At 41.5% G+C, this 25,580-nt stretch overlaps 1 protein-coding gene and 1 non-coding gene across 2 annotated transcripts; one reads left to right on the plus strand and one right to left on the minus strand.

The window, feature by feature from the left end:
- Positions 1–23: 23 nt before the first annotated feature.
- Positions 24–24,394, plus strand: LOC119731724 (mitochondrial-processing peptidase subunit beta-like). Its single transcript, XM_038204949.1, has 12 exons — positions 24–129; positions 4,007–4,162; positions 5,593–5,679; positions 8,935–9,064; positions 15,524–15,722; positions 17,373–17,565; positions 19,543–19,647; positions 20,244–20,282; positions 21,033–21,127; positions 21,820–21,971; positions 22,602–22,766; positions 23,694–24,394. Exons 1-12 carry the CDS (start codon positions 67–69, stop codon positions 23,756–23,758), a joined length of 1,449 nt encoding a protein of 482 aa, XP_038060877.1. The 5' UTR covers positions 24–66; the 3' UTR covers positions 23,759–24,394.
- Trnat-ggu lies at positions 22,909–22,981 on the minus strand. The gene has a single exon. It is a non-coding gene; the product is annotated as a tRNA-Thr (tRNA).
- Positions 24,395–25,580: the final 1,186 nt, after the last annotated feature.

Raw genomic sequence — 25,580 nt, forward strand, 5'->3', positions numbered from 1 at the left:
ACATGAATTATGCAACACGCAGGTTATGCATAATTCATTTTGCGGCGTAATCGTTAATTCAACAAAATGGCGTCTTGGTTGACAAGAACTTCCCTGGTCCTGGCAAGAATTTCGACATCACCAGCGCTGGTAATGTATAGTAACTCATAATTTATTAATGCCAGTAAAGGTTTGTGGTTCATATCAACGTTGGTAACGTAGAAAAGTATTTTTAGGTCAATTTATAAGGGTTTTTAACGCTTACATTTGTGCCGGTATTTTTGTGCAACCTGAACATGCTGAACACGCGGACAGCATGCCCAGTTTTCGGACACACGCTCAACCATCAACGCACGGCGGGTTTTGGTAACCAATTCAGTCATGTCAGTTCAAGACAAGGTACAACTATAGAATGCAGGGCCACTTCACTCTACATCCGCGCCTCCGTACGGCTGCGTGAAGGCGTGGAGCCGCAGTCGACCTACCTCCGAAATCATGGAGGCGTGGAGCCGCAGTCGATATCTCCGAGAATTGCGCCCTCTATCGGTGCGCGTCTCTGCGACTCCGCGACTACGCGCCTCCGCGACTCCAGTGCCCCGTCGCCCTCCTCCCTTCCTTTGCGAGCCCATTTAAAATGGATATGGATGCTTTGTTCTTAAAAAAATACCGCCAAGAATTGCACCCTCTGTCGGCGCGTGTCTCTGCGACTCCGCGACTCCGCGACTCCAGGGCCCCGCGTCTCTGCGACTCCAGTGCCCCGTCGCCCTCCTCCCTTCCTTTGCGAGCCCATTTAAAATGGATATGGATTCTTCGTTCTCAAAAAAATACCGCCGAGAATTGCACCCTCTATCGGCGCTTGTCTCTGCGACTCCGCGCCTCCGCAACTCCAGGGCCCCGCGCCTCCACGCCTCCGCGACTCTGTGCCCCGCCCGACACATTTGCAAGCGCGCCCTCCCTTCCGATCCTTCATGACAAGCTTAGAAGACAAGTGCATTCGCTGTAGACCCGTGAACGTGGCGTTGTATACAACGCCACGTTCTTGTTTCATTTCGAACCTGGCGAAATCGATCCGACATACATAATTCCGTATGGGTGTTGAGTACTCACCTAGAAATCTAAATTTGCCCGTCCGATTGTTTCGGCTGTGTAATTTCGACGAAATTTGCCCATCAGTAAAGACCCATACGAATGTGTAGAAATTAGATTTTAACCTGACCCTGACAAATAACCCCGGACGCGTCTGAGTCGCTTGGACAGATTGACGGCTGTTTCATGTCGAAACCCCGAAAAAAAAAAACCCGCAGACGATTGGTTGCTCGGCTCATCTCGTGTACAGTACATGTACGTGTGTGCACACACACGCGGGCGCACGTGCGACCGCGGGCGCACGTGCGACCGCGTGCGGTGCGGTGAGAGAGGAAAGGACTTGAAACTTGTCTAAAACGATGTCTGTTTTAGCTGCGACAGTAAACAGCCGTCGAATCATACGAAAATAAAACGCAATGCGCATGCGTCAGTTGGGAGAAAATGGCAGCTAGCAGTAGCGGACGGACTTCATGAACCGGGGCCAGAATTTTCCTCAATTTTCGTCAAATGCAAGTTTTGACGTACAAATAGAATTCAAGACAGCTTCATATGTGAGTACTTATTACATGGGCAAAATAACGTCCAGTGTGTGTAACGGAGGGAGTCAGAGGGACACGTTCGCCAGGTTCGAAATGACATAAGAACGTGGCGTAGTTTACAAGCCACGTTCACGGGTCTACATTCGCTGTACTTAGCACTTTTTGCAGGTTTGTTGCATATTATTATAATGTCAATGTCAGCCTATTACTCCTATCCTCACATCGCCGACCTCTATCCACCACGCCTCCAAGCAGAATAAAAAACCTTGCTCCGGCGTGGCCCTGCATTCTATAGTTGCTCCCAAGACAAGTCGGTCCATAACCAACTTGATGGTACAACTAGAATACAGGGCCACTCCATTCTATATCCGCACATCCATGGCTGTGTGGATGCGCAGTCGGTTTTCTATAGCGCCCTCTATTTTATTATTTTTTAAATTTACTTCATCATTCATGCTCTCTCTCTCTGCATCCGCGCATCCAGGCATCCAATAAAGCGCCCTCTATTGGTTGAAGTTAACTTCATGCCCACCCCACATCTGTGCATACGCGCCTCCAGGCATCCAATAAAGCGCCCTCTATTGATTAAAATTAACTTCATGCCCAACCTGCATCCACGCATCCTGGCATCCAGACATCTAAGACGGAATGAGTGGGTAGGTTAGGGTTGGTTTTAGACTGGGAAATAAAGCAGTGGGTCCTAGGGTAAATGCCGGTACAGTAGAGGGTCCTGGGTAAATTTATTTATGACTTCATGCTCATCCACCCCGCATCCACGCATCCAAGACATCCCAAGCCGTCTCACTCGGTATACTACGTATTTGTCAATAATTCACTCTTTATACCGTCCTCTATTTTTTATACCGTACTATACTTACGTATGGATAGGAGATCTCTCATATACCAACTCTGCTTCGTTCTCAAAAGAGTGCCATTCTACTCAATGACCCCACTCTTCACATCGCATCCAACTAAAAAAAAAACACCTTTTCCGGTGTGGCCCTGCATTCTACAGTTACTCCAACTCGGTCTGTAACCATCTCGGTCTGTAACCATCTCGATTCCTAACCATCTTTGTCTGTAACCAAGTTGGTTACAAACCGCGTTGGTCACGACCGCGTTGGTCACGACCGCGTTGGTCACGGACCGAGTTGGTCACAGACCGAGTTGGTCACAGACCGAGTTGGTCACAGACCGAGTTGGTCACAGACTGAGTTGGTCACAGATCGAGTTGACCTGAAACACGCACAGCTAAGCTAAGTAAGGCTAGCCTACTCTAGTAGTAGTAGTACTGCTAGGCCTAGGCATAGGACTAGGAGTAAAAGTAGGGAGTCCGGCACGGAAAGATTCCCATATCTGGCCATCACTTTTCACCCTGTGCACAATCCCTAAGTAATGGGTCTGGTCTGAAAATTTGTAAGTGTTTTCTCAGTAAAAATTCAAAACTTGTCACTGCTAATTTTGACTTTTTAGGACATATTATCACTTTCTGATGGCTGATAGGTCATTTAAGAGAAAATTAAGTAATGGCCAGATATGGGAATCTTTCCTCTAGCAATTTTTGATTTTTTTTTTTACAAATCTGGACTTTTTTTCCTCTTGATATTCACTATGGCAGATTCTGTCCTGGTTAATCACGTTAAAAGGAATATACATCATTTGCTTTTGCTGTAATTTTCAGAAATGGATGGAATTGGGGGGTTGGAAATATATAGCAAATATAGTTACACTGACTTTTTTGAGGTTTTGGGTTCGAAAATGCTATAAAAACCAAGAAAAATGATCATTTTCCTGTAGTCTGGTTCCCTGACTCCATATAAGGAGAAACAGAGCAGTTTACATACATTGGGGAATTGTAAGGTCAGGGAACCAGTCTAGCTGGCTTGTACCCGTTCATAGGTGTGTAATCGATTGCAAACAAGTGCGATTGTCAATTGGGGCCAGTATTTGAAAAAACGCCAGTTTTTCCAACGCTGGTCGGCCGACCAGCGTTGGAAATTGATACAAAAATAGCACTTTTCTTGAAAATGACAGTATACCAGGTGCCATGATTTTACAGGATGCTTTACACTGTCATTCACTAACAGTCCAGCAAGGTATTTCAAAATGATTTGGTAGTTTTATTTTTTGATGTTTGCAAATGTTGTATTTTCCCTTTAATCATAACCAGAGAAAAATAAAAGGACGCAAGTACATGACCCATGGCCACGAATATACTGCGATCATTTTGGTTCAAACTCACTGCAAATTTCACCAGAAAACTACAAGATAACTAGATATCTACAGAAACATAAACAATGGGATCAATATTCTAGTCAAGATAAACTTTTTATTTGTGCCTTTCATAAAGATTCATTGAAGTTTTGTTTTTCATCTTAATTATACATTTTACATTTTTGAAGGCACGGCCAGCCAGTGTGACTGTCGGCCGTAGGTACCAGTCCACCCAGTCTGCGGCATACCAACAGACACTCGTCAATGTGCCGGAAACCAAGATGACCACACTGAGCAATGGATTCCGGGTTGCTTCAGAAGACTCTGGCATGCCCACATGCACAGTAAGCTAGTCTTTGTAGACATATATGTACACTAACGCTAATCAGCCTCAATCCTCTCAAAAATCAACCTGGAGGATTTTGGAGGATTGAGGCTGAATGGTAGTCCGAAAATTTGGGACTCTCAATACTGTGTATGAGAGTCCCAAAACTTAAGGTATCCATATCGTGCAAATGTTTGTGCTGCATAATAAAACCAGTGTGAATCAAATTTGCAAGCTTCTTACTCACTACAGTTTCTTCAATAATCCCCGAAACTTTTGCCTCGCCAAGTTGCTGTTGTGGGCATTGCATCACCAAAAGTTCAGCTTGTAATTCTAATTTTGCAGAGAGTTATCGAAATCCATACGTGAGACATCACATTGATGCGTACTATAAAACAGCGCCCTCTTGTTGATCTGAGTGAATGCAAAATGTTTCATATTTTAACAGAGGGCGCTATGTTCATTTGGCCATCCATTAAAAAACAAGTAAGCTGCAAGGCTCTTCCTACACCTACCCAGAATACATTCGGAATCACGCACACATTTCCAGAGCATGGAGATTGACGTGGATGTTTTTTGAACTGCCAAAAACTTGCCTTAAAATTGGATTTAAGGTCTCAAATTTTGCAGGTGACATGCTTGCAACTATATCATTTTGATGTATGTGTTGTGTGGGCATTAATTAGCCTGATGGTGAGTAAAACAAACGTCAGTAGTAATTTTGCACGTTTTTATGCACTCACGGTCCCAGCCTGGCTGAATGGCACAAAATAAAACTGTCATCGAGGATGCATTGCGCCAAAGTCCTGAAGCTGCACCGTGCATTGCTTATTATTTTTCAGCCATGTACATTGTATACTTGAGGCCTAGTTGAATAAAATGAATACCAATCATGCCAATCGCACTGCTTCTGGATATCATTGGCACTTCCTCAAGGATTTGGGCAGTGGTCACCCGTGCACTGAACAAATTTAAGAAACACTGGATGATTTTGGAGGACTGAGGCCAACTTCTCCTTGGAGGCAGTGGGAGGATTTTGAAGGATTGAGGATGCATCCTAACCAAAAAGGGCCTATGGGGTTAGGGCTAATCTGGATGCCATTTCATGAAGCTACCGGGTAGAAACAACTGCTTAGTACATTTATATGCTAAGCATAAATCAACGGAGAACCAACCATAACCAATAGAGATTACATGACATTTTGGCCGGTGACCTGTTTCGTTAAGCAAAAAACTACAGTGCTTAGCAAATTTCTTCAATTTAGCAGCTCCAAGAAATCGACCCCTCAAGAAATTTGCTCGGTAAAGTAAGGTTGGCATACATGTTTCTACCCCAACTCTATCTTGTCACAGTTCTCTTTGTTCAGTTTTCAATTACTTTCCTGGTTCAGCGAATATTTATAACAACATCAACAAGACTTGTTTCTGTACTTGATTGTCTATTTTCAGGTGGGACTTTGGATCGATGCAGGAAGCAGGTACGAAAATGAGAAGAACAACGGCACCGCTCACTTCCTTGAACACATGGCATTCAAGGTAACTGAGCTACCATATTTGATAGATGTGAACAGAGGATCAGCAGTACAGTACTGTGGTCAGCTTTTCAGCTGGTGATCGTGAAGTGTAGGGCCCCTGATTTGTTTTGATCAAATTAGAGTAAAAAATGTTTTTTATTGCTCAAAAATCACCTTTACAATCAAAAGCAGACTTTTCTCAATTCTAATGACACCCGTTTTGCAATTTTGAACAGATTCTTAGGGTAGAAATCACGATTTTCCTGCGCGGTTTGTGCCTTGCGATTCAGCGTGCCGTGTGCGCTCACGGTACATCGAGCGGTGATCGGCATCTTAATTTTCGGGTCTCATGTTGTCGCTGCGCTGTCATCTTCATTTCACCCGAAATTTCCCTAAAAAAATCAAAACCCTGCCCTTTATCTATGACATACCTGTTTATTGAGAATGTCACAAACTAGTTTGGTAGGTCCAATAATTTGTAAGTGGATTTTGTTACCTTATAGGAACCGGGCCCTACACTTCACGATGGCCTTTCAGCTTCACTTTACAGTGAAAATATAAGACGAATAACTTTAAAATTTGAACGAAGAACACAGATGATGCTTGCATTTTTGAAACTCAAAACAAGAATGCTGTCGATGAAAACATATTCCTTTTGTAATGCATTTGCCAAGCACGTCACTTTACTGTTTGGAGAAATATGGTACACGGTCTTGAAAAGTGCTTGTCCAATTGTCATTTTGCTCTGTTCAGAGTATTGGGGTTTCATATTGTATAGTGGGGTGCTGTGGTCCAATGGTTACGGTGTTCGACTCGTGTGCCGTGGTATATGGGCTCGAATCCTGACAGAAAACATGGTGCTTGTGCACTCGAGCAATTCACTTTTAATGCCTCTCTCCACCCAGGTGTAGTAAATTGGTACCTGGTAGGAAGAAATTCCTTCAATGCTTGAGCGCCGTGATAGCAGCCGTGCTAAAGCCAGGGTAATATTGGAGCACCAGGAGCGTCACTTCAAGGTGGACATGAGCACTATACAAGAAGCCAATATTGTTGAGTGGTCGGGCACAACCCGACCACTGATTGGAGTTGTTACGATTAATCTTCTTTCTTTCTTTCTTTCTTTCTTTTTTTCCGGACAATACGTTTCCGCGGCTTTTCTCCTAAACGGTATACGGTATGAACTTGTAACTTTCAACATATATCGACCCTCGTCCCAAGTGGTGCATATTACTCTGACGTCATGATGACGTCATTGGGTGTCAAATTACAAGCGATTTGAGAGGAAAAAGTGGCCAAATACTTTCACCTATAACTCTTAAACAAAGTGATCAATTACGTTTCAACTTTGCAATCAGATAGACTATTAGTTGATAAAATTTTTTTGTCCTGTACGTGAACTCGCTTGACCTTTACTTCCGGGTCTGCCGGAAGGTTGAAGTTACGTGAATTCAAACTTAAGACTTAAGCCTGAAATTAAAACAAAGCAAAATTTCTTCCAAACGGTTTACGGGATGATCATAAAACCTAGTGTGAATTTGTACCATGTTGCGAAGATGTTATAAATTTGGTTACGTCATCATGACGTAATGTAAGGGCAAAGTGATGGAAGGGCAAATATTGACAAAATAGTTTGAGCTATATCTTTTGAACTCAATAGAGTATCGTGTGTTTTTTTTGTGTGAGGTTGTAGACTATGCCTTGAGTAACATTTCTTGTTCCCGGACACGAAACCGCTTGACCTTTACTTCTGGTGTTACCGGAAGTGCAATAAAAACTGAATGTAACTAGGAAGCGGAAGCATTTTACTACATTTTACTAGTTTTACTATATTTGTTGGAACAAATAAGAAAGCGACTGCTTACAATAATAGTACTGCTACCACATAATTTCATCATATTTGTTCACCAGGGCCTGCAAAATCACAGCTCTTATAAGAATACACCCAGGGGAGGATCCAGGAATTTGTACAAAATCACACAAAGCATTCAATACTAATATTCTAGTCTTTTTTCTTATTTCTTTCGGCGTAACTCGCATATCAACACTGATTCTTTAATTCGTACCTTTATGCAGAATTTAATATTTCGACAGTGTAGCCACAAACTTTTTTTTTTCGTTATCTCAGTGCAGAATTTTAGGAAGCCCATGCATGCAAAAGACATAAGCCATTTTATTTTTGATATTGAGATAATCAAATGTTGCATATATTAAGCTCCAAACACGTCATAGAGGCTCCCTCAAGTCTACCGATTCCGATTCTGACCATGAATTCAATTCAAATATTCTCGTCCATTTTCTGATATTTTTCGCCATAACCGATTGAAATTGCACCTCGCCAGTTTTTCTCTCATATCTGAATGCTGAAAATTAATATTTCTACAGCGTGTAGCCACAAACTTTTCTGTCGTAAACTCAGTGCAGAATTTTATTATGCCCATGCAAAAGAAAAAAATAACATAAAAGCCATTTTATGATAAAATCAGCATATGTTGCATAAACTCCAACGACGTTAGAGGCTCCTTTAAGTCTACCGTTGTCATAAATTCAGTGCAGAATTTTATTATACCCATGCAAAAGACCAACAACAACAAAAAACAATACAAAAGCCATTTTATCTTAAAATTAGCATAATTATGTTTCATAAACTTTAACGACGTGAGTCGCTCTGTCAATTCTACCAATGTCGTAACCTTAGTGCAGAATTTTATTATGCCCATGCAAAAGACAAAAACAAAACAAAAAAGCCATTTTATTTTAAGATTAGCATAATTCTGTTGCATAAACTCTAACGACGTTAGAGGCTTCGTTAACTCTACCAATAGTCCCAACTGGATGTATGCTTGAGTAGCCATCCATGCAGCACCAGATGTGCGCTTCCTGATAGGCCTACAAGTCTTGTCGAGGTAGCAACAAGTTCAACTTCAGGTTGTGTGATTTTCTTTGTGAAAAACACAGGGTAATGGATGCAGGGTAAAGGGAGGGGTAGTGTGCAGTTCAATTATGATTAAGTCACTGTAAACACAAGAAAATATGCCAGCCCGACCACTCTGCGTTTGTAACTCAACAAACGCGAACCTCTAGTTATTATTATTATTATTATTATTCGACCAAGCCATTTCAGTGGTTCAGATATCACTTCTAGAATTTTGACAAGAACTTTCTTTGCCTATGATGTCCAAGCGGAATTAACTCCACAGTTTGAACACTGCATGGAGTTGAAATGTAAATATATTTTTTTGGAATGTAATTTGGACCGATACTTTCTGACTTCTCACAGGGGACTAAGAGTCGATCTCAGATGGAGCTAGAGTTGGAGATTGAGAACATGGGAGCCCATCTGAATGCCTACACCTCCAGAGAACAGACTGTCTATTACGCCAAGAGCTTCTCCAACGATTTACCCAAAGGTAAGGTCACGTGTGGTCTAGCAGGAAGAGTGCAGGATTGATGATCGTGAGGTTGTGGGTTCGAGCCCCCCAATGGCCATGCATGTTGTGCCCTTGAGTAAGGTGCTGTACTTCAATTACTCTTAATCAATTACTATTTATGAATGGGAATGAATATGTACTTGGCCGGTATTAAACACTTTAAGACCAACTGGAGTCTGTATGCTGACAATGACCCGAGCCGAACATCAGCATCCAGACACCAACTGGTCTTAAACAGAGTGTTTAAAACCAGCCAAAACAAATCTTCTTTAACTAATGTCACAGAAAGACTTTCTTGGAGATCTAATTATATTACTAGCATTACAAATGCAATTAAGTCAGGAGGAACCCATAGAAAGCAAGGATTGTATAAAACAGGAACAATTCCCAAGGGGTTATGACAAAGGAAACACACAAAATAAAAGCATGGATGATACAGTGTGTTTAATACCATTACAATCTTTGTACAAATGTAATACATTTCTTTTCAATTTTACATGGACACAACTGTCAGTAAGATCTGTCTATCATGTCTATAGTTGTATGTACAGTGTCATTTACAGACATGTGACAATCAAAAGAGTGTTTAGACTTCATTTATTTTACATTGGAAATCTGTTGATTTGTGGACATCAAAAATGTAGTGCTAGAAGGAGTTGAATTATTTCTTTAAACATGTTAAAACAAAGGTTCAGAATGCCATGTTTGGCTATTTTTAGTTCGGTTTGGCTGCAGCACTATGAGGATTGCATTATTTCTTTTCTTGTCTCTTTTTTTTTTGGGGGGGGGGAGGGGGAGTTTTGCCTTTGGATCCTATGATCTGATCCGATCAGCAGGATCTGCTCTTGGTAATGTCTGCAGAGGGATATTGTTCGTTGGTACTTGCTGCCTCTTTCTGCAGCAGAAGGCTTGCTTGAAGGCCTTCCTGTACCTTCCACTACCAGCATTAAATATGACTGAATTAATGGAAGAGTTCAAGACTCTGAGGCAAGCATTCATCAGATCCAACTTCCATTTCACATCTTCATTTACATAATGTGCATCCACTTCTTCCCTGCTTCGCACTAAAATTCCCATTAGGGCACTTATAGCTGGGGGCAGAAAACATACAAATACCACGGCTGTGTTGATGCCAAGTATCAGAGTCACTCTTTTGAGATGTTTTGACGGACCGTGGGTCTGATCACCAGTTGGATTTGGTGCATGCAGTCCCTTAATCAGGAGGATATTGAAAGTGACAGTAAGGATCAAACTCAACATGAATACACAGAAAAACATGTAATTCATAGCCAGACTCAAATTGAACAAAGTTGCATCATGTTTCCCAAACCCATACACATTACCCGATAGATGTTTATACTTTTCTTCAGTTGGCCAAATAAGGCATTTGACTGGTGGTACATTCAACATCAGAAACTGATAAAAGAAATTGATCAAATTCATGGAAAAAGACAAAAACCATATGCAAACTGCTGCTCGTATTGCCCGTCGCTTCAGATTGAGATTACGGTGTTGGAAAGGGTGACAAATGGCAAAATATCTATCATAAGACAGCAGTGTTACAAAGGCTATTGATGAAATAATACCCACATTCACAGTGTACGTTATGAGAGTAAGAACTGCTTGGGCTGAGTTCCCCAAACATAACGCATCCAATCCAGTCTGTGTTGTCAAAGCCAAACATTGCTCATGGGTGGTCTCTAAAATCAAGACTATCAAATCTGCAACAGCCAAATTGGTCAGATAGAAATTGGTGACATTCCGCATGGAGGGAACTCTGCAAAGGGTAAAGAAAAAAGACAGAATGAATAGGATCCCTAGTAGTTGAAGAACAGGCAGGACAAACCCATACAATACAGTCTCTGCATTGGAATACATAAACTTGTCAGCCTCTGCCGGATTCTCAAAAGCAAGGATTCGCGACGAGTGGTTGAACAGTTTGTATCTTTCATTGCTTGGTACAACGATGGATTCGTTCATTGGTGGCCAGGGAGATAGTCCCTCATCATCCCAGATCAATAGATGATCCACCTGGGGTAGGGAATAGGCCACGGAGCAGTTGTCGCTGTGGTTGTGGAAGAAACAGGTGAAGAAGGTACAGACCAGAATGTCCAGCTGAGCAAGGGACGTTGCAGCTTGGGCATAGATGGTGATATTTGCGGTGAGCGACCACATGATTGACACAGAGTCTTCCTACTTGTGTATAGCTTTTTGCAGCGTCTATAACAGTAGATGTGATGGTTCAGTGTCTTGTACAGATAACGTAGGGTAACAGCAGAAATTTGCTCTCTGGATGGACAGCTGAACAAAAGATTGGTTCGCAGATGATGACAAAATCAAGCAAGACAAGTTTGACTGCAGGATATTTGCAGGTTGTTCAGCAGCAAGGCAGTCTGCCAAAAAGTACACAGAAAATTAAACTTTGTACAAGTTCGTGAAGTAAACATCTGAAATAGAAGTTCAGTTTCAGGTAGTTTCCCACCAAAGACTCCTGTAGCCAGTGTTCTGTGTGTTTCACCGCTTCCAATTCAATAGGAAAAAAAGATTTGGAGTCTGTAAAGAACTGTCCTCTTTAAGTCAATTTATTGACAGCCAATGTGAGGCAAAGTTGTCAGCCATTCATATGTTTGGAGTCGGCAACAGCAAGGGCTGTCCATAATACGTGCGGCCAATTTTGCATCGAGATCTGATGGCTCTGGTGAACTGGACGGCCTGAGATGAGTACTGACGTCAAGTTTGATTGCTGGTTGACTTGAAATGGAGAGAGTGCATCTGGCGTTACAGGCTCAAGGTGCAGTGAACACCATGCATTGTTGAGTTCAGACTTTGGAACAGTGATGTACTGTGGTGAGGCTGGTGAGAAAATGCAAAATGATCTTGACGATCAAATTTTCCATTTAAATACTTTCAGTGGCGCATCACATCGAAACTGACATACTTGTGGTCACTTTCCCCGTACATAGATAACTTGAAAATAGAGTTAACTTAAATACTCTAAATGACCAAATGCCAAATCAAAACTGACAAAGTAAACTTTCACGCTGATTAAGTTGTATATAAAAAGAAACTAATCACATGATGATGTGACCCCTTTTAATAGATTTTTAAACATGTGGCTTTTCTTGGTTTTGTATTTGTTTGCTCTTAGAATCGATTTTTGTTTTTTTATCAAGAAATGTGCCTCAAAACCGATACCTTGTTATTTACATATAAATTCACCTGTTAGCATTCAGATAAATATTTAAAGTACAGCTAGGCCTTTCACTTTGCACTTCTGTATTGTGCAAGTTTATGGAATAAGGTGGTCAACGGTTTAACTATCTTGGGATCACTGATCAGTAAAGTTTCTTTTCATTGAATATTGTACAACTACTCTGTACGTGATGGCGCCATTGCGGAGGTAGCCTTATTACATATTCTTTAGTGACAGACACGGCAACAATTTTTGATTGACGGCTGTGGTGGGCGTGTCCAACTAGAATTAATGACAGGCCCACCATAGACTTGAAATCAAGTCTGTAATGAGTGGTTTTAATCGCGTCCGCCTCGCGCGACTGCCAAGCTCTGTGCCGGGGGTACGACATACCGCATGCTATCCTAGTACCGGGGACGCTACGTACATTTTCGACCCCATGCGTGTGCGATCCCATGCGTGTACTGCATTACAGACTTGAATAACTCGTTGTCAGTTTGTGCACAGGCAATGAGACTTGCTACCAAAATTGGACGGAGCAGTCTGATTGGTTAAGAATCAAGAAAATATGAATATTCAACAGGCATCTCTTAGCCGATGCGTGCTGACACGTACTGACCATGCCGCGCGGTGTACGTGTATGTACATCATACATGTACATGACTTTTGCACGAATGGTTGTAGCGCTCACGTTGCGTGAACGGCGGTGGCATGGCCAGTATGCGGATTCTGGCGCTGAGACGGACATAAACCACTTTAGTCTAACGACTTGCCATCAAGTCTAGGCCCACCACAGACCACAAACTGACTCTTGATAACTGACAGTCCACAGTCTACTATTCAGGTGACCCCCCAATGGCATACTTCCACTACCTTGAGACTCAAACCACCTGTACCAATGGATGGAGAATCTTCTTAGAAGAAATATGATACCAAGATCTTCTGATTCGGTCCAGTAGTTTTTGCTGCAGATCCTATATTGTGAAGCACACATCTTTCATGAGGGTATATTATACAAATATTGAGTGACTCAGAGTGGAATGGGAGGAATATTATCGCAAGGTAAAAGCTGGACTTTTTTGTTTCACGAGGCAAAGCCGAGTGAAATGGAAAAGTCCAGATTTTGCTGAGCGACAATATTCCTCCCATTTCACAATTGAAAGCCACTCAATGTAACTGACATTATAGATACTTGTCACTTGATTTATAGTTAAAATGAACTTCTATTTCAATACAAAATTGGTGGGAAATGTTTATCTCTCTTCCAAACCACCCCTTCATGAAATGTTTGAACCCAACTCTGTAGCTGCGGGCTCATGGAAACAATACACACAACGTGCAACGCCCAGACTAGCATGCAAGGATGACCCTAACTGTTGAATAGTAAATCCCATTCACCATGTGCGAATGGGACTTTTTTAGCCCTGGCGTGAACGGGAGCAATGTCACGTGATGTGAGTTCCACCAATCAAATGACAAGGATCTGTATGTCAGTTAATACATAATAATGAATCCCTCTATCCAATTGAGTCAAAGTTACAAGTGCGGTTCAGTTAATTCATCGGAACAAAATGACCCCGATTTTGTTTCACATAACATTCTCTAGAACAAAAACTCCTGCACCGAATCAGGCGATCTTGGTATCAGTTTTCTTTTAACATAATCCCCATGCATTGGTATCTACCGGTAGTTGTGATAGCACATTCCAAACAAAATTAATGGAAAATACAATGCCCAGGAACGTGACCCCTGAAGTTACTTGGGTAAGGCAAAAAAAAAAAAAATACTCAGTCTCTGGTCAGCACGCGTGTCGATTTTAATCATGCGCGTCAACCTTTTTTCCCCCTTCAAATTAACGCGGAAGCTACAACAGCGCCCTCTATTGCCGCACCTCCTCAAATTTTTGTACCATGGAATGGGGAAATTGCACCGAGGTAAATGATAAAGGGCACCAAGGCAAATTATGGAGGACACCAATGTATAATGAGGACCCCAAAAAAGCAAAATAGTACCCACCTTGTCTGTACAATTCAAGCTTGGAAAAAAAAAAAAAAAAAAAAAAAAAAAAAACACCGCGTCGCCGGAATTGAACTTCGGTCTGACCAGAGACCGATTTTTTTTTGGGGGGGGGGGCCTAATGGTAGGATCTTGTAATGGGCAATGGGCTGGGTAATGGGCTAGGCAATGTATATTGGCAGAGAAACATTTAAATATTAATCATGTTGATGCTGGGATTACTACACAAACTCAGGGACATGTTGACTGTTTAGAATATGAACCATGAGGAAGTGATGGATCTTACATTTCGCTGGTTCTCATTGAGAACTTCTCATCCGTTAGCATTGAAGAATCCTTCAATACCAATGAACCCAGAGTTATATATGAATATGGCAAAGATGGTGATAATGTTCCCTCTCCTAAAAAAGGGGGCAGTTATGCAAGCCCCCCCCCCCCATGAGCCATCTATGTTTCAATACACCATATCCAGTTGCAAACTATATAGTGAACAGCCCCGCCCCTTCACCTCTTTCGTTTTAGGTCAGAAAATTGGATGGGAAAAATTCACATGTTTTAATATATTCAGCTTTAAAGATTTGGGGTAGCAGGGATGTGTTAAGCCCAACAGACAAACCCTTTGATGTGGTACTGTGTGTGTATATTTGAAAATTCCCCCTTACAGGGGTGGTGGAGGAAGGGACAGTGGGTAGGGAGGCAGTAACAGATCTGTAGAGGGGAGGGGTGGGGAGGGGGCCCATTCAGTCGCTAACTACTAAAACTAATGAAATGGGGTCAAAATAATATACAGAAAGCTGAAGTTCCTAAATTTGTTCTGGAATTGGCTTAGAATGCCGGAGAAGATATCGTAGATAAAAAAAAAATGTTCCAGGCTTCTTTGCATGCCTACATCCTGTAACTAATGATAATCTGCTTGAGCACAGAATGTTTGGTACTGTGGTTAGTACAGAATGGCGATCGTAAGCGCGGTATTCTGTGGTTAGCAGAGAAATAAATTGGAAGGAATGGGATTTAGTCACAGTGAAATGCAGTTTATTGAGATGTTGATTCTTCTTACCTGTCCCTGTATGGTTATGGTCCTAGCTCTATGTTATGACAAAGCATACCGAGCACCATGCTTGCTGCTTACAGTCTCTGTGGTTAGCAAACAAATCTTGTGCTTAGTAGTACAATGAAGTTGGCCCCGGATTTTTAGCATGTGACCCATGTTGTTTTTTGTCTTCCCCCAGCTGTCGAGATCCTGTCGGACATCGTCCAGAACAGCACCCTTGGGGAGGCAGAGATTGAGAGAGAACGGGGGGTCATCCTCCGTGAGATGCAAGAGGTTGAGACGAATCTCCAGGAAGTCATCTTTGATCACTTACACGCTACTGCCTACCAGGGCACAGCGCTAGGCCGGACCATCCTAGGACCCACGGAGAATATCAAGTAAGTAACGCCGGTGGTTGAGGGATGTTGAAAATTTCTAGGTTGAAAAATCAATTGTTTCATTTTCAATGTTAAAACAAAAGAACAAAATTTGTTTTCAACTTTCATATGTCTTTCACAACAACACATAAGAAAATGAGATCTTTCTTTAAATTTTGTCACATCAATAAGCCCAAAAACAATTGTAAATTGTACTCCTAATTGATAATTACATTTCAATTTTTGTTTTTGAACATCCGCTTAGGTTTTTGGGGTCAAAGTAGAACATAATTTTAAAACAAATAATCAAGAGTTCTCAAAAATTTATCATCGGGCAACTTTTGTTTAAAAATCTGTAAAGTAGAAAATATTTCCTGGGACATTTACGTACTGAGCCAAAAAAAGAAGAAGAAAAAAACACAGCCAGCCACAAGTAGTATAGATTGCAAGGCATTTTGGTTGGTAACTAGTTTTGCTAACAGCGCATTTTTGTGCTTAACAGCTTCATCAAATTGCCACTGTATCCGTCAACGTCATACATGCACGCGCACCACTGATTACTAGCGCCAATTCGATAAACACTCAGGTTGCGTTAACTTCCAGTTCCAATGGTTCCAATGCTACTTAATGGCCAGTGGGCGTGGTTTAAAATGAACAAACGTCACACTAACTAACCAGATAATGCAGTTTTAGAGACAACGTATATGGATATCCACTGTGTGCGTATAGTGGATGGACTATGTGCATGAACAGTAGATTACGTTTTGCAAGGCTTCCAGTGTAGCAAGGGTTCTCTCCGTAGGGGGTTCTAGTCCCCCACTAGGGGTGCCTGATTTCTGTTAAACCCGTTAACCATGGCCACTTATAGGACTAACAAATTTCCAGAAGGGGGGAGGGCACTTAGGCGGGTGATGATGGGGGTGCGTGCATCCCCTCCCCACCCCTTGGCTACGCCTCCGCTCCAGTGGGGGAGATTGGTACATGTATACAAAAAAATGCATATTGTGCAAAGTACTCACAACAAATTTTTTGTTCTTCAAATTTGCATACACCTGTGGCATCTTCACGTGAGCATCAGAAGTCATCAGAAAGTGTTTGAATGTCCATTTCAGTGTGTTCTGCTGACTTTACCTTTTGAAATGATGAGTTGGTACTTAACCCTAAAGGGGCCGGGTTATTTTGACCATCTCTCAGCCGGGGGGGGGCGGATTCCGCCCCCCCCCTAAGATCTCGGCCATCGAGTGACGAAAATTTTTGAAACTCAGCACATGCATAGAGCAACTCTTTCTAAACATGCCCAAGAAATTTCATGACTATAGGTCAAAGGGTTTTGGAATTATGGCTAATTAATTATTCATATGTATGAATGGCAATTCTGCTCGGTGTACACGACATATATGCGAAAATTCAGTTTTCACGGCGCATAGCGCCGGAAAATTGTTCGCTACGGGCCAACCCGTGGTCCGATTTTTATGTTTTTGGTATCAAAAGATGCGCAAAGCTCGAGGCTAAAAAGTCATAACAGCTCGGGTCGCGAAAACAATTTTTTTAGAAGCTATCGTGGAAAATGTTGAGGGGGGGGGCGGATTCTGCCCCCCCCCCCCGGCCCCTTTAGGGTTAAGCATAGAGTCCATAAGGTTAAATAGATTGCAATGATTTCTTCCTTTTCAGATCCATCAACCGTAATGACCTAGTCCAGTACATCTCCACTCACTACAAGGGTCCTCGTATCGTGATGGCAGCAGCCGGCGGCGTGAACCACGAGGAGCTGGTGGGACTAGCGGAGAAACACTTTGGCAATCTGGGAACGGACTACGAGAACGAAATCCCCGTGCTTCCTCCGTGCCGGTTCACTGGTAGCGAGGTAAGAGTGACTTCAGAGGTTTTCAGAATCTCAGGGGCCAATTTCATGGAGCTGCTTCAGCAGGAAATTCGCTTAAGCACAAAAACGTCTTGCTTAATAAAATCAGGGCCCAATTTCATAGAGCTGCTTAAGCAGAAAATTTGCTTAAGCACGAAAAAAACATTGCTTAGTAACATTAGGTTACCGGCCAAAACTCCATGTGATGTACATTGCTTGTGACTGGTATTTAGCTGTTGTTTACTTAGCATAACAATCGCATGGAGTTTTGACTGGTAACCTGATTTTATTAAGCAAGACGTTTTTGTGCTTAAGGAAATTTTGTGCTTAAGCAGCTCTATGAAATTGGCCCCAGGTTACCGGCCAAAACTCCATGCGATTGTTGTGCTAAGTAAACAACAGCTAAATACTGGTCACAAGCAATGTACATCACATGGAGTTTTGGCCGGTAACCTAGTTTTATTAAGCAATGTTTTTTCGTGCTTAAGCAAATTTTCTGCTTAAGCAGCTCCATGATAGCACTGCTTAACAGTAAGCAGAAAAGTTGTGCTTACTATAGCAGAAAATCATGCTGCTGCTTAACTTATTTCATGCTAACACTATTTCATGCTAACGGTTGTGCACGCATGGAGATTTCTATTGTTACCTCGCTGATTTAAGCGAAGTTTTCTTCTGGGGTTAAGCATGCTTTTGCTGTGCTTATTGCTTAACGGTCCCTATGAAATAGATGGAGGCTCGGTAAGCACAAAGTCGGCTGTTAAGCAGCGCTATGAAATTGGGCTCTGTTTCTGGCTTTGGCTTAAGGAGAATTTGGGCCCGGTCGCCGTTGAAGGGGCCTAAAGTCTCCCAAAGTCTCCCTAATTGTGCCTCACTAGGGCACAATATGGGTGCATGTTGTAATTTGGGGATATCAAATCCTAATAGAGGCCAAAGTAAGTGAGGTCTGTCACGAGCCGACATGGCCAATCAGGCTGGCGTTGAAACAACTGAAAATATTTCTATTCTCCCGGGATGGGATGCCAGTCCATCGCAAGTACTACTAATGCTGGTACCGATTCGTACTCCTGGGTGGAACAAAGGAGGTTGGGGTGAAGTGGCTTGCCCAAGGACACAGCATATAACCAGCAGTTGGATATAACCAGCGTGGAGCACTGTGGTCTAATGGACACGGTGTTCAACTCACGTGCCGTGGTACGTGGGTTCGAACCCTGACGGGGAACATGGTGCTTGTGTGCTTGGGCAAGACACTTTACTAAAATTGCTGCCCTCCACCCAGGAGTACAAATGGGTACCTGTGAAGGCAGAGACCAGGATGCGCTGATCTCGAGCTGCTGCAAAAACTGGTCTCATTGCCTGATAAACAGGGGTAACGATTGTAAAGCGCTTTGAGACATTTGGTTTAAAGCGCTATACAGGGTGGATAAAAACATAACCAAGATACATTATTGCTAATTGGAACAGAAGTAGGGCACATGTGAATCAAAGGGAGGTATCCTCTGTTAGGGTTGAATCTCCTCTTTAAAATGACACCCTGATCATGTCCTTACATTCACGGTTGAATGAGCAGTGACCAATTTTATGAAAGGATCTATTTAGAGGCTTGTGCCACTTTTCATGGTGAAATCTCTTTTTCCCCCCACCTGGCTTGATTGACAACCATAGCCTTTCACGCTGTGACAAATGACAACACAAAAACCACAACTGAAAAGTGGTGCATAACCATATTTCTCCCTATGTGAGGCCAAAGTCGAGAGTAAATTGTCATATGGTTCGGACTTACAAGCTTCCGAACGATTCTTGAGCAAGAGAAGCTAAAGGATACTCCCTCAAATGACTCCATGTTGAGAGTGTTGGCGTGTCTGGCTGACACAAATAGAACGCGAGTTATTATACAAATTCTACTGGCTTTTCTTCATCTCAATACATTATCTGCTTCATTCTATTCTCACTTGAGACCATGTGCCATTTTGCTTTCTTCAGATCCGTGTTCGTGATGACAGCATGCCCCTGGCTCACATCGCGCTAGCCGTGGAGGGAGTAGGCTGGGCCCACCCTGACAACATACCACTCATGGTCGCCAATACGGTATGTAGATTTCAAAATTAAAATTAAGTTTGCAAGATTTATAAATCTCAAATTTCAATATGTAATCAACCAGAAAGAACACAAAAAGAAGACAGGATTTGAATTTGTTTTCCGTTGTATGAGGAAAAAGTTCAGTATTAAAATTGGAGTATTATAAAGGCTCTTTGTTAAAGTTGGGATTTTGAAACTCCTACCACACTAGCAACGAGTTTAATGGAAGAGCATTCAGTGAAGTGGCTCATCATTAACCCTAACTCCCTAGCATAATTTACTAGCAACCGTACCCATCCTGGCAGTTTCCAACACCCACATGGGAAGTCGTACACACACACTGTTAGACTTAGTTTCTGGAGGTATGCCAAACCCAATGTAAAATAAACATCAGTTTAGGGGTACTGTACCCATTCTAACAGATTTCAACACCTGCTGTTGGGTTTTGATGGGTTGAGTTCGGTTAGGGTTAAAGTGCTGAAGTTAGATTCTTCAATTTTCTTAAAGTTTGGGAGGATTTGGGCAGGATTGAGGAAGGTTAATCCCTGTCGTATTTTATCAAAAGAAGACTGTATTTTGATTTTTTTTGTATATTTGCCTTTCAGTTGATCGGAAGCTGGGACCGTTCTTGTGGTGGCGGAGCCGTAAGTTTAAATGCTTTAACCCATTTACGAAATTATAAAAGTTTGAAAAAAAAATTGAGATTAGAAATTATTTAAAACAATTTCATCACAACAGCTCTATCATTTTTGGTGTGTTAACAGTTCGGTTTCTGTCATTGTTTGACAAAACTGTTCAAATCATCCTCTCATTCATTAGTAACATGAGTTTAAAGGGAATAAACAACATTTGCAAACATCGAAAAACAAAACTACCAAATTTTTATGAAATACCTTATTAGGATGTTGGTAAATGACAGTCTAAAGCATCCTGTAAAATTATTGCACCTGGTGTGAAGTCATTTTCAAGAAAAGTGGTATTTTTGTATAGATTTCCAACGGTGGTCGGCCGACCACTGTTGGTAAGCCTAACTATTTTTAACTACTGCTCCAAATTTACCATTTTTGGGGGGGTCCAATTTTGTTTGCTATTGGTTACATGTTCATGAACGGGTGCAGGCCAGCTAGACTGGTTCCCTTATCTTACATTTTTCTGGCATCTATAAATTGATCCATTTCATCTTTAGTGGAGTCAGGGAACCAGATTACTTGAATGTTTTTATTTTTCTTCTTTTTTTCCAGCATTTTTGAACACAAAACTTCAAACATGTCAGTGTAACAATATTTTTTTCTATTATACTAACCCCTCAAATAGTTCATATCTGAAAATTACAGCAAAAGCCAATGATGTACATTCCTTTTAAACAACCGTTTATAAAATTCTACCCTTTGCAGAATGTGGCCAGTAGACTTGCGCAAGCCTCATTCGAAGGAAATCTGTGCCATTCCTTCCAGTCATTCAACACGTGCTACACGGACACAGGACTGTGGTAAGTTTAGGTTAAGACAGTCATAATTTTTGATTTGACGTTTGTCAGAATGCAAACTGTGTTCTCGGGTTCGGTGCCAGATTTAAAACCGTTTATTCTCATCTAATTTCATTTTCCATTAAAAAACAAAATCCCAGAAAATGTGCAGTGCAGTTGATCTAATTGGCTATTGTGGTTATAGAAGAATCCAGGCACACGGTACACTCACGTGGCCCCCAGCAATGGAGAAATCATTGTGCATGCTATTGTACAAATACAATGCTTTTGCCATTGAAGGGGGCCTTCATGATTGAGGTGAGAAGTATGTGGAGAGTTAGACTTAACCCTCCTATGCAAACATACATTCTGCGTCAAGTTGTCCTTTCAGTCAAAATCAATCAAGTGACTGTTTTCGACAGTTCCCAGCCTACATAAATCAGGATTGACAGGCTCAGACTGTTTATGTAACTTGACATAGCTTTGCTTCGACTGTGGGTAATTGATAAGCCAGCTGTGCCCACAACTTGCCTGCTTTGTGTCTGTTCATGGTCTGTTGACTAAATTTGACTTGTCGAAGTGGTTAAGTGACATATGATTTGACTGTTGGTGATTAGCCATTGTAAAAGTATAGCAGGGGAAGTGGATGGAAATTTGACTGTCTGTGACTGTTTAAATAGCAGGAGGATTAACGCTGTCTGTGTTTTTCCCATCAGGGGAATTTACTTGGTCTGCGATGGCCTGTCGATAGAGGACATGCTGTTCCATGCTCAGTCTGAGTGGATGTATCTGTGCACCAGTGTTACAGAGAGCGAGGTGACTAGGGCCAAGAATCTGCTGAAGACTAACATGCTTCTGCAACTAGATGGTAAGCAGATTGCTTAGCAGTTTAGCCTGGCTTAGCGGAAAGTCAAGGAACAACTAGTCCTTAGCAATACCTCTGATGAGTTACAATATGATAAAGTGGACTATTACAGCTTTCCTTTGCTTTGAAATATTATCGGATCTTACCATTTCCCACTTTTATTTAAAACATCTCACTTCAGAAAAATGTAAAGCTTTTGTCAACTGAATCCCAGTTTTGCCCACATTAAGTTTGGATTCAGGTGTTTTGGGGGGGCTAACAAAAATCATCTTCAATTGTTCTTTTTCATTTCTAATTGAAAGAGCATTCACTTCAGAAAAAATACTCTATTTATCAATTGATCACAAATAACTGCCACATTACATTGGCTTAAGCGTGTAGCCAATTTGTTCAACATTGTTTTAAGGTTCATCTGTCTATGGGCTCCAAACACAAGTGCCCCCTCAACAGTTGGAAAGTTGGGAAGACCACTTGTAGGGATGTTTAGACGTATCACCATTCAAACCTGACGATCACACAAAGTCTCTACGGGTTCGTGGACATACACAGTAAAAGTAGTCTTGCATGCTTCATGACATACACATGAACTAGTGTCCGTTATAAAGCTTATGTTTGTATCTTGGTTTTGCTTAGGTTCCACGCCAATCTGTGAGGATATCGGTCGCCAGGCGCTGTGCTACAACCGTCGTATCCCACTCCCTGAGTTAGACGCCCGCATCGAGGCAGTCAACGCTAAGGTTATCCGAGACGTCTGCTCGCGTCACATCTACGACAAGTGCCCGGCAGTGGCAGGAATCGGTGAGTGTGCTAGAGTGAACAGGGACCATTAGAAATGAGGCCAGTACGGGAAGTAAATGTGTGGCTGGGAAAACATTGCTGATGTAATAGTGGGAGTAATCAATTGTACTGATTCCTTTTATGAAAAGTTGAACAAAGAAGTTGACTGGAGCGGGGCTTGAACCTGCGACCTCCGGATAACCGTTCCGGTGCTCTACCAACTGAGCTATCCAGCCCTATGTTGGTGGTTCCCCAATTGGTCAATATCTTGTTCAAGGGGTGCTAGTCAGAAGCCATGAACCACTATGCCGGAGTAATTGCAGAATACCCCGCCACTCGGAAATACACCCCTAAAATCTCTGGCTACGCGGTTGGAATCACTGGAAACAATTCAATTCCATCTAATCGCCAGCTACGTGGATACTGAGTGGGGGTCCATTATTTGAGAACGAAGCAACACAAAAGGAATGGGAGTTGCTGAAAAAATTCTAAGTCCAAACCAACCACCCTGTTGCTGGCTACGCGGATATGGAGTGGGAGTCCCCTTGATTTGCTTGAGAACGAAGCAACACAAAAGGAATGGGAGTTGCTGAAAAAATTCTAAATCCAAACCAACTACCCTGTTGGCGGCTACGCGGATACGGAGTGGGAGTGCAGTGGAGCATGACGCATAGTCATACCAGTTGAAGTAGCGCTGAGAAGGTTTATTGAGGGCAATCAACCGTGACTCCGTAGCCGGCTAGGAGGTGGATAGATTGAGTGGCGGGGTATTCTGCAATTGTGCCACTATGCCATACAGCCAGGTATCACGCCCAAAGTCACGATATAGACCTGGGAAATAACAAACGGGGATCACTCGGAGAGGATACAGCTTTTACTACAAAGTTTCAAATGAACAGCACAGGGTAACTGACAAGGTGCATTATATTTCTTTTTCTTTTTCAATAGGTCCAATCGAGCAGATTCCGGACTACAACAGAATTCGCGGCTCCATGTACTGGCTACGATTGTAATGTCACATGCATTAGCCACGTGTGAAATCAACACTGTAGTCGAGTTCCCATTTTGTAAAGGTTAAATCTCTAAAGTTTTGTTGTGCATTTTTAGCAGTGTTGGAGTAGGCTGTACAGATATTTCGGATGACATAATAAAAATGGGGGTCGCATTTTATTTATAACAAAGCAAAAGTGGAAAGCTACAGCGTGTACTTGTTTTAAATGATTGATACCCAACAAATATTTCTCTCTAATGTAAATTTTACGCAGGTTCATAGTTTTACTATCCGCTCAGCAGCCATCGCACACAGATTAACTGCTAAACTTTCTGTAATTTACACTAAAGCAAATTTTTCGTTGCATTGCAATGTATCCCCAAAATGCCACAATGTCAACACATACTTAATGCTTTGTGGAGGCAACTTGATATTGAATTTGGAAAGAAAGTTGCATCCTGACGCAAACATTTCCAATTTTGTTAGAAAAAATGTGTACTTTCAAATTGCATGCAACCCTCCATAGACTTTGTACAAGACAAAAGAAGTGGCGTTTGGATACTGCATTCTTTCCTATATTTTGTTGAAAATTATAAATTGTTGATACCGGATGGTTGATTGACAAAGAGAACTATTATTCAATTTTCTTGATATCGAAAAAAGTTATTTCCTTGTCACAATGGGCAAGATTTCCATATACGAAGTTCACTAATTTTCCTCTGTATTGACTAACAAGCCCCCAGATAGCAATTTCATGTCATCAAAGTCAATTTGAGCAGTGAGAAAATACAAGCATTTTCTTAGAAAACACTTAAAATTTTTCAGTCCACTCTCATAGGGTTTGTACACAGAGTGTCGAGTGAACTTCGTATATGGAAATCTTTCCTCACAATGTTTTATTTTTTCCCTATAAACGTAGTCAAGATCACAGCAGAACGGCTGTTTCATTAGATGGTGAAATGCGTGTTAGGGAATTATAAATATTAATTTTGAAGGGCACTTTCATATTTAAGTCAAACATTTGGGAGCTATCACATTCGCTTTGATATCATAGTTATGCAAGGCATGGGATCCTTTGAAAAGCTAAATTTGTAATAATTTGAATTTTGCATTCATTTTGACACGAGCATGTATGGTATTTAAAGTCACGTTTGACTACTTAAATGGTTGGTATGTAACGATCACAAGACAATTTTGGGACATTAAGAAATGGCAATTTGTATGTCATGACAGCATAACCTGTATTAAATTTGTGAATTCAAGAAAATTGCCTGAGCATTTGTATTGAATTTATTTCAAACTTTTACTTCATACTTTTACAAATTACACAACACTCGTAATTATTCTCTTTAAAACAAATTTTATTCAAATCAAAGTTATTCCAATCACCTTCAAACAACAGCATGCATCATTCGTAATTTTGTACAATTTGTAAACAATTCTACGATAAAACCTGTTTAACAATTAAACACGGAATACAAGGGGCTTGGAAAACTCTGGCTGTTAAAAATGAACAATTTCAGATATTGCTAAAAACAACTTCCAGTTTAATCCCACAACTGGCAAAGTATTGGTCCCAAAATATTGAAAATTTGAAGATCTGCACCCAAACTTTAATCTTGGAACATCTTAGGGAAGCACTAATCCTTACATTTTAGGAAACATTCTAAAATTCCTGGTGCTTAAAACTTTGATAGACTGGCCAGTAAGAAGTTCTACTTGATGTAACATATCAACTGAAACATGTCCAACCAGTAAGCATCTACAATCAGCACACATTTACTTAAATTCTTGAGGTACATTCGAAAAGGTGGTGTATCCCATTACACTTATATCAAACAACT

Source organism: Patiria miniata, unplaced genomic scaffold (assembly GCF_015706575.1).
Source record: "Patiria miniata isolate m_02_andy unplaced genomic scaffold, ASM1570657v1 HiC_scaffold_24, whole genome shotgun sequence".
NCBI classification, from domain to species: Eukaryota; Metazoa; Echinodermata; class Asteroidea; order Valvatida; family Asterinidae; genus Patiria; species Patiria miniata.